The sequence below is a fragment of the Triticum aestivum genome, chromosome 6D (assembly GCF_018294505.1).
Source record: "Triticum aestivum cultivar Chinese Spring chromosome 6D, IWGSC CS RefSeq v2.1, whole genome shotgun sequence".
In the NCBI taxonomy this organism is placed as follows: Eukaryota; Viridiplantae; Streptophyta; class Magnoliopsida; order Poales; family Poaceae; genus Triticum; species Triticum aestivum.
The window spans coordinates 49,418,236-49,428,244 of record NC_057811.1 but is presented as its reverse complement, the minus strand read 5'-3'; the positions used below and the strand labels follow the sequence as shown (position 1 = coordinate 49,428,244).

The following is a 10,009-nucleotide window of genomic DNA, read 5'->3' as shown; positions in this document are numbered from 1 at the left end:
TTGTTTGAACACAATACAATCATAAATGCACGCATGCACACATATACACTCACTTCTATGAACACATGCACGCAAATGACATGAATGTTTGGTCGATTAGGTGTATATACATCCAATATGGAGAAAAATTAGTAACTGAATTAAAAGTAAAAAACTGCAAATATTTTTGAAATGAACTTGACCTTCCATTGTACTGTATAAAAAATTCCACAAAAAGGAAACCCCCGTTGACTACTGAAAAAAACAAAATTTCAACCAAAATAATGTGAATAGTGCCCTATAATAGAAATAAATTTTATTAATTTTTGCCCTAAACTCTACGCGGTTTTCTATTCCTGAAAAATTATATACTAGTGCAAACGAAAGTCAAGTTTCTTCTAACAAAATTCTGAATTTTTTTTTACCTTTTTTTTTGGTGCATATCAGGTGTATGTACACAAGGAACCAAAGGGCATTTTCCACACCCTAACCATATGAAGCTTGATCTGAGCCGTTAAACAAGACGCTCCTCAACTAGTGCGGGCACCTTCCCATAAGTAAGACCCTAACATAGGATTAAGCCATCTAACCTTGTCTCGGTGTATGGCTGATCTTTTTGTTTTTTCGAACATGGTGTATGGCTGATCTTGGCAACAAGGATATTGGCTCGGAACCACACAGAGTTTTATGCAGAAAACAAGTTGACAAGCATTAAGCAGTAAACACAAGGATCCCTGCCACTGCCAAAGCCAACATTACTTTCAGGTCCTTAGCCGAATCCAATGCTTTTCTTGATCCATGAAGTAAAATTACTTGCAAGTTTGTACAAGACAAGATGACAATCGATTTCATTTCAATAAAAGCTCAAACTTTAGTAATAAGTCAGAGGGAGACATTGTGGCTATTGCAGCATTAGCCACAATTACATACTCCTTGATAATTAGCAAAACTTCAACCTGATAGCATACCTTGATAATTACATAAACCTCTCTTTCTTAGCCTACAGGTTGACCTTTTGTAAGTATCAAACAAATGCTATGTGTACGCAAAAAAAAATCAAATCAGAAATGAAATATCTCATGCTTTTGTTTATAGCTGAAAAGACAATTAAGTTTCCCACGCAGGCACACGTTTATAGCCCAGCTTAGGCAGAACAAAGCCACAATTGCATAGGGTAAGGGTAAGGCGATGTGAGTAGTTTCAGCAGATGGGGTTATCACCTACCAGCTCCCTCCGGTTACAACTTTCGGCAGTAATATTTCGGCATTCCTCCCCATCAGAAATTTCCCAAAGTGCACTATTTTTACATCCAAAACCATCTTTTGCTGTTTTAACAGGGGTAACTGAATAAGTTACTGGAATTATTGTAGAGGAACTTTAGACTAGAAATAGAGCAGACTTATGCAGAAGACAATGCAATCTTCAGGCATCGACGCCATTTACAAAATGAGCACAAGACAGTGCAATCTTCAGGCATCAACGCTGTCCACGGCTGTCTGAAGGGGTCGGCCACTGACAAATCATGGATACGCTTGTTGACATGGTACTCTGTCAGTATGAAGTAGTCCTGAATTCAACCCGAGCCTCTCGGGAAGCTCTGTTTTCCACCTGTAGCAGCTTGTGTTCATAAGCCACTGTCTCACTGCTGTACTGATTTCTTACTTCAAATTCTATTTTGTCTAGCACCTTTGCATTCAATACAAAGAACTTCGCAAAGTCAACCTGTTTGCCATAGCCCTCAAATGACTTAAACACCACTATTTTTAGACGGGTCTCAAGGCATTCGATTGGATGTAGTGGGTCATACTGAGGCTCATTGTCATCATTCCTCTCACGGTTTGTATGAAACTGCAAAACAAGGAGGAGAGGCATATGTCAAAGCTGTTGCAAACTAGAATTTTACAGTATGTCAACCAATCAAACATTTCAAGAAAGCAAAGATGATTACTCACAATAACACAAAGCTTTTCCAAACAGGGGAACCCCCTAAGGATGTTAAGAACTGCATTCAATTTCTGCCCAGAAGACTTGAGAGCCAAAACCTTCAAAGTGCGCATCGAGTTTGTGGAGCTGACCAGGCTTATTCCCTGAGGAAAACAAACAATGAACATAAAAAATATTATCTCCATGTAGAAACGCCGACCGATAGCAAGATTCAAAGATGACCCTGATGCTACCTGGAAGAGTAGGAGCTTGGAGACAACAACGAAGAAAGGGCCCAATATCTCCAGATTAGGCGCCCTAATTACCCTGACAGTCACACTATCATCCCTCTCACAATAAGGCACTAGTAACCTCACGAGGCGAGGAGCATCCTCGATGACCAGTTCTGCGGTTTCACCATAGCTATGACGGAAGATGATGGTCCTAATGGTCGGCGAGCTAAGACGGAGACAGCCCACAGCACGAACTTTGGTCATGGATAAGCTCTCCAAGGCATGGCAGCAGGATAACAGTCCGGGGAAGAGGTCCGCTGAGATGGTAAGGCGAAACAGGGAGAGCTTCTTGAGGAAGGGGAAATTGATCATGGCCGGCTCGAAATCACAATGGCTGATCTTGGCGACAAGGATGTTGGATGCAGAGCGGAGAACCGATGTCAGCAGCGGGGGTTCGGCGTAGCTGATATCGAGCTCCTGGAGGTTGGCGAGGGCGCGGGAGCGAAGCCAGCTCTCCGCCTGGGGGCAGAGGTCGCCGTCGCCGCGGCAGTGGAGGGAGAATCGGCGTGCGGGGCCAGGGTGTTTGGAGATTATCTCGGAGACGACGGAGGGCGGGACGCGTGAGGACGTCGGGACGGGGCCGGCGGCGTCGGCGTCGGCGTCGGGGGGTCGGGTGCTGACCTCGAGGTTGAGAGGCGCGGAGCGCCAGAGGTGGCGCCATCGGCGGGAGAGGACCCGCGTGCGGCCGCCGTCCTTGGTGGGGAGGAGGGAGATGATGGTGCCGAGGACGGCGTCGGGGAGGCTGCTGATGAAATCGTCGGCGGCGTCGTCGCAGTCGCCACTCCGTGCCCGCTTCTCTGCGGTCCCGTCGGATTCGGCCGCCGCCGCCCCCGCAGCCGCGCCCGCAGCCTCCTTATTATTCTCCATGGCCGGACGGAAAGATCTGGCGTCAATACTTCGCCGGCGGCTCCTCGCCACCAGCCACCACTCGCGGCCCGACGCGGCTGGGGAACGGAGCGGGGAGGTCGGAACCGGGATGGAGCGCTAGGTTTTGCCGTCGCCCGTCGCCCGCCGCCCGCCGCGACGGGAGGTTCTGGATCTTGGGGAGTGGTGCCTCATGTAAACCTTTTTTTTTTCTGCGAATGCCCTGTAAACCTATTTAAGTGAAAGAAAATATCGATGAACTGAACCATCACCAAAACTCCAAAAGTAACTGACAAATAATGAGCTAGTGTGAAAAAACACCACATACACCAAAAGTAACATCGATCGGAATGAAATTGAAAGCCGACTCCGCGACCCCATCGATCACTGCCGTCGGCTCGACGCCTCTGCCGCCGCCCATGCCAAGGAAGAGGCTGGGGACAAAAAACTTGCTCCAGACCGTCGCACTGACATCAAAGGCCGGTGGCAAGGCCCTAACGGCCCGACCGCCCTCCCACTGCTCCGACCGGTGGCAAGTGGGCGAGGAAGGCGACGGAGGTGATGAAGGCACTCACTGAGGCGGCAGCGGCAAAGAAGAAGAAGGCCACACTGACACCGACACCACCTTCTTCTCGCTCGATGGCCCGTAGCAGTGCTTCGGCCACCCCCACACCTCCTCCTCCGACGCGTTCGACCACCACAGCCGCGGGCGAGGACCATGGCCGGCAAGTGCTCGATGAAATGTGAGAAATGTATCTTTTTTCCTTCTCTTTTGCGGCCGACACAATGATGATGGTTTGCGGCCGTGGGGTTTGTGTTTGTTGTTTGTTCATTGTAGTGTGGAGGAGGGGGATGTTGCAAGCGAAGAGAGAAAGGTGGCGGCAGAGGAGCGTCGGATTGCTCTAGAGGATGAGAGGCTTGCAAAAGAAAGAAGGCTGAAGAGCGGACTATCATGTTCATGAACCCATGCACAATGGATGCCACGTCAAGAAAGTACGGGGAACTCACTCGTTTGGAGATCATAGCCCAATCGAAGGTGTCTCGTGGAGGTGTCCATGGAGGTCATGATGGTGGGCGTGGGGTGGTGATGATTTCCTTTGAGTTCGTGTTGCATGCCTTTGGTTGGGATCGATGCACGACATAAGACATGCTATGTTGTAGTCATTTTGGATCAAACATTGATCGATGTGGCGCCTTTAATTGAATTGCTCGATGATAAGAACTATATGCATGTAATTTGTTGTGTATGTTCAGTTTGAACCATTCGATTGTTTGATGAAATATCGTTCAATAGTTTGAAATTATATGTGACAAAGGCTAGAAGAATTGGCCAATTATTTTAAGGATTTAAATATAGGGGTTCGGCTAGGTCCGGTCACCGTTTAACTCCTCAAATTTTAAGGAGTTAAGATATAAGGGATCGGCTAGAGATGCCCTAAGATCACTTTGCCAAAAAACATGAGAAAGAAAAAGCCAGTCCACTAAACAAACTTATATGGTTAATTCAGAATTCATGTGTGGATTTGATTTGAAACACCACAACTAACAAATTTGACTCCAAACACATCACCCCTGCATATAGAACTAAATGCAAAAGTTCTTTTTCCTGTGTTTGATTCACCCAGTAACAAATGAAGAAGCAAAGACCTTCTTCCGAATATAATTCCTGCAAGCTGCTACATACCTCACATGGAAGTTGATAATGATAACAGAAAACTCAAAAATTGTTCGTTATCCCTTTGGTTCATGACACTTTGAGAATAACTAGAAGCTTCTATCCAGATAAAAAAGAAATAAACACAGCACCTTAAGAGGTTGTCTTTCCTCCTCCTCAAAAAAAGTCTCCTTCCTCCTCCCATCGGCGCCGCCGCCGATCCGCCCCACCTCCAATGGCCTTTGGGCCGTGGAGGTGCGGAGGATCTTGGTCCCCCGCCGGAGGGAGGAACCCCGTTCTCGTTTTTGTTAAGTTCAACGTCTTGGTTGGGGTTATGTGGCGGTGGTGATGTCCCTCAGTAGGAATAATGTCTCCCACATCCTATCACTGTCCCATTGGTGCGAATAGCTTCGTTGAAGGACGTGTGGAGGTGTGTCCCCGTTCGATCTTGCGGGATTCGGTCGGTGCTGGTCTTCAGTGGATCTATTTGGATCCAGTTTTTGTTCGTCATAGTTCATGTGGTTACAGATTTGATATTTCCAATCTTCATCTCTGTTCATCGGCGATGGTTGTTGTTCTGGTACGCTGGTACTTTGGGGTCTGAGCACGATGACTTCCCGACTGTCTACTACAACAAGGTTTGCCCGACTCCGATGAGGGAGGGGCGATTATGGCGGCGCGCCTTCACTCGCTTCAGTGCTTGTAGTCGTAGCTAGGTGGTCCATGGATCCAATTGTATTTTTTATTACCTCTAGTGTTCTCTGTACTGCCATGATTGGTGATTTTTTTAGAAAAGGAGGAGGACCCCCGGCCTCTGCATCTAGACGATGCATGCAACCACTTTATTAATTATTCACACAAGGCCTTACAAAGTCATACAACAGTAAGACTAAAGCCACCGTCTAGGCAACATCTGTCCCTACTCCTATCCAGTTGATGAACGAATGCTGATAGTCTGGGCCTAATACCAAACAGACCTCGCAGCCAAACCTAACATCTAAGACCTGAGGTCCCAACCAAGACTCCTGCCAGGTATGGGGCACCCACCAGTCCGGCGCACTCCTCAACCAGGTCGCCTGCCGGGTATGAGGCCGCCGCAGCCACCTGCCACTAATCCATCTTCAGTGCCATACTCCTGCATCTACCTTGCCCGGTCTAGCTAGCTGCCGTCAACGCCACCACGACGCCAGACAACGCCACCATCCTGCGCTCGCCCATCATCACACGCCCACCGGCGAGACTCCGCTACTCCATGCCGCTGAGATCTGATACGTCTCCATCGTATCTACTTTTCCAAACACTTTTGCCCTTGTTTTGGACTCTAACTTGCATGATTTGAATGGAACTAACCCGGACTGACGCTGTTTTCAGCGGAATTGCCATGGTGTTATTTTTATGCAGAAATAAAAGTTCTCGGAACGACCTGAAACTTCACGGAGAATCTTTTTGGAATTAATAAAAAATACTGGCAAAAGAATCAAGGCCAGGGGGCCCACACTCTGTCCACGAGGGTGGGGGGCGCGCCTACCCCCGGGGCGCCCCCCTGCCTTGTGGCCCCCCTGGTGCTCTACCTCAACTCCAACTCTATATATTCACGTTCGGGAAGAAAAAAATCAGAGAGAATGATTCATCGCCTTTTACGATACGGAGCCGCCGCCAGCCCTAATCTCTCTCGGGAGGGCTGATCCGGAGTCCGTTCGGGGCTCCGGAGAGGGGAATCCGTCGCCGTCGTCATCATCAACCTTCCTCCATCACCAGTTTCATGATGCTCACTGCCGTGCGTGAGTAATTCCATCGTAGGCTTGCTGGACGGTGATGGGTTGGATGAGATTTACCATGTAATCGAGTTAGTTTTGTTAGGGTTTGATCCCTAGTATCCATTATGTTCTGAGATTGATGTTGCTATGACTTTGCTATGCTTAATGCTTGTCACTAGGGCCCGAGTGCCATGATTTCAGATCTGAACCTATTATCTTTTCATGAATATATGTGAGTTCTTGATCCTATCTTGCAAGTCTATAGTCACCTATTATGTGTTATGATCCATTAACCCCGAAGTGACAATAATCGGGATACTTACCGGTGATGACCGTAGTTTGAGGAGTTCATGTATTCACTAAGTGTTAATGCTTTGGTCCGGTACTCTATTAAAAGGAGGCCTTAATATCCCTTAGTTTCCAATAGGACCCCGCTGCCACGGGAGGGTAGGACAAAAGATGTCATGCAAGTTCTTTTTCATAAGCACGTATGACTATATTCGGAATACATGCCTACATTACATTGATGAACTGGAGCTAGTTCTGTGTCACCCTAGGTTATAACTGTTGCATGAGGAATCGCATCCGACATAATTCTCCATCACCGATCCAATGCCTACGAGCTTTTCACATATTGTTCTTTGCTTAGTTACTTTACCGTTGCCACTGTTACAATTACTACAAAACTACTACTGTTACTTTTACCACTGTTACCGTTACTTCCATACTACTTTGCTACTAAATACTTTGCTGCAGATATTAAGTTATCCAGGTGTGGTTGAATTGACAACTCAACTGCTAATACTTGAGAATATTCTTTGGCTCCGCTTGTGTTGAATCAATAAATTTGGGTTGAATACTCTACCCTCGAAAACTGTTGCGATCCCCTATACTTGTGGGTTATCAAGACTATTTTCTGGTGCCGTTGCCAAGGAGCATAGCTCTATTCTTTGAGTCACTTGGGATTTATATCTGCTGGTCACTATGAGGAACTTGAAAGACGAAAGAACTAAGATTTTTCCCTCAACTACGAGGGGAGGTAAGGAACTGCCATCTAGCTCTTTACTTGATTCACCTTCTGTTTTGAGTAAGCTTGCGACACCTAAACCTGCTTCTGCTATTAATTCTGAAATGTCGCATGTTATTGATGATGCCACTTCTGCTATGCATGATGCTTATGATGAAACTACTTCTATGCTTGATACTACTGTGCCATTGGGTGAATTTCTTGATGAACAACTTGCTAGGGCTAGAGAGAATGAAATTATTGAAACTGATAATATTGATGAAAGTGATGATGAAGATTCTCCCCCTAGATATGAATTGCCTGTTGTGCCTGAGGGTTATGTTATGGATGAAGAAACTGCTAGAGACTTTCTTACTTGCAATGATAGATATGATCTTAAGAAATTATTAGCTAAGCTGAAAGAAGAGTCTTTGAATGCTAGAATGAAATATGACCCTGTTTTTGCTACTTCACCTATCTGCGTTACTGATAAGGATTATGATTTCTCTGTTGATCCTAAGATAATTACTTTGGTTGAATCGGATCCTTTTTATGGCTATGAATCTGAAACTGTTGTGGCACATCTTACTAAATTAAATGATATAGCCACCCTGTTCACTAATGATGAGAAAACTCGCCACTATATCCTTAAGTTATTTTCGTTCTCATTAAAGGGTGATGCTAAAACATGGTTTAATTCTCTTGATCCTGGTTGTGTGCGTAGTCCCCAGGATATGATTTATTACTTCTGTGCTAAATATTTCCCCACTCATAAGAAACAAGCTGCTTTAAGGGAAATATATAATTTCGTGCAAATTGAAGAAGAGAGTCTCCCACAAGATTGGGGGAGGCTTCTCCAATTGTTTAATGCTTTGCCTGATCATCCTCTCAAGAAAAATGAAATACTTGATATCTTTTATAATGGACTAACTGATGCTTTCAGAGACCACCTGGATAGTTGTGCTGGTTGTGTTTTCAGGGAAAGAACTGTTGACCAAGCTGAATTGCTATTGAATAATATGCTGACTAATGAAAATAATTGGACACTTCCTGAACCAACTCCTACGCCATCTCCGAAGAAAAGGGGTATTCTATTTCTCAGTCCTGAAGATATGCAAGAGGCAAAGAAATCTATGAAAGAAAAAGGTATTAAAGTTGAAGATGTTAAGAATTTACCACCTATTGAAGAAATACATGGTCTTGATAACCCTACACAGGTAGTAAAGGTAAATTCTCTCTATAGATTTGATGAAGGTGATATTCCTCGTTATAAGTCTGCTAGCCAATGCTTAGATGAGTTTGATAATTTTATTTCAAACAAGAAAACTTCAATGCTTATGTTGGTAGACAAGTGAAACGAAAAAACGAAATGCTTATATGATTGAACACTTGAGTGATTATATGTCTAGAGTTAAAGGTGAACTTAAACTCATTAGTAAACATGCTTCTATGGTTACCACTCAAGTAGAACAAGTACTTAAAGCTCAAAATGATTTTCTCAATGAATTAAATAATAAGAAGAATGATAATGCTGTTAGAGTTATGACTAGAGGGGGTAAAATGACTCAGGAACCTTTGTATCCTGAGGGCCACCCTAACAGATTTGAGCAAGATTCTCAGAGAACTAATGTTGATGCACCTAGTCCTTCTAAAAAGAAGAAAAAGAAAAATGATATGGCTTTGCATGCTTCTAGTGAACCTGTTGTTGACACACATGAGAATCCCAATGATATTTCTATTTCTGATGCTGAAACACAATCTGGTGATGAACATGAACCTAGTGATAATATTAATGATGATGTTCATGTTGATGCTCAACCTAGCAATAACAATGATGTAGAAATTGAACCTGCTGTTGATCTTGATAACCCACAATCAAAGAATCAACGTTATGATAAGAGAGACTTTGTTGCTAGGAAGCACGGTAAAGAAATAGAACCATGGGTTCAGAAACCCATGCCTTTTCCTTGTTGGGAACGTAGTAATTTGAAAAAATTTCCTACGCACACGCAAGATCATGGTGATGCATAGCAACGAGAGGGAAGAGTGTTGTCCACGTACCCTCGTAGACCGAAAGCGGAAGCGTTATGACAACGCGGTTGATGTAGTCGTACGTCTTCACGATCCGACCGATCCAAGTACCGAACGCATGGCACCTCCGAGTTCAACACACGTTCATCTCGATGAAGTCCCTCGAACTCACGATCCAACAGAGCTTCGAGGGAGAGTTCCGTCAGCACGACGGCGTGATGACGGTGATGATGATGCTACCGATGCAGGGCTTCGCCTAAGCACCACTACGATATGACCGAGGTGGATTATGGTGGAGGGGGGCACCGCACACGGCTAAAATATCAACTGATCAACTTGTGTGTCTATGGGGTGCCCCCTCCCCCGTATATAAAGGAGTGGAGGAGGGGGAGGGGCCGGCCCTCCTAGGCGCGCCCCAAGGGGAGTCCTACTCCCACCAGGAGTAGGACTCCAACCCTTCCAAGAGTAGGAGTAGGAGGGAAGGAAGGAGGAGAGAGGGGGA

General features: G+C 45.4%; 1 protein-coding gene across 1 annotated transcript; it reads right to left on the bottom strand.

Annotated features, from left to right (window-relative positions):
- Positions 1–919: 919 nt before the first annotated feature.
- LOC123143459 (putative F-box/LRR-repeat protein At5g02700) lies at positions 920–3,280 on the bottom strand. Its single transcript, XM_044562388.1, has 3 exons — positions 2,157–3,280; positions 1,932–2,066; positions 920–1,827 (listed from the first exon to the last, which is right to left on the bottom strand). The coding sequence occupies exons 1-3, from the start codon at positions 3,060–3,062 to the stop codon at positions 1,531–1,533; spliced, it is 1,338 nt and encodes a 445-aa protein (XP_044418323.1). The 5' UTR covers positions 3,063–3,280; the 3' UTR covers positions 920–1,530.
- Between the last annotated feature and the right edge of the window lie 6,729 nt (positions 3,281–10,009).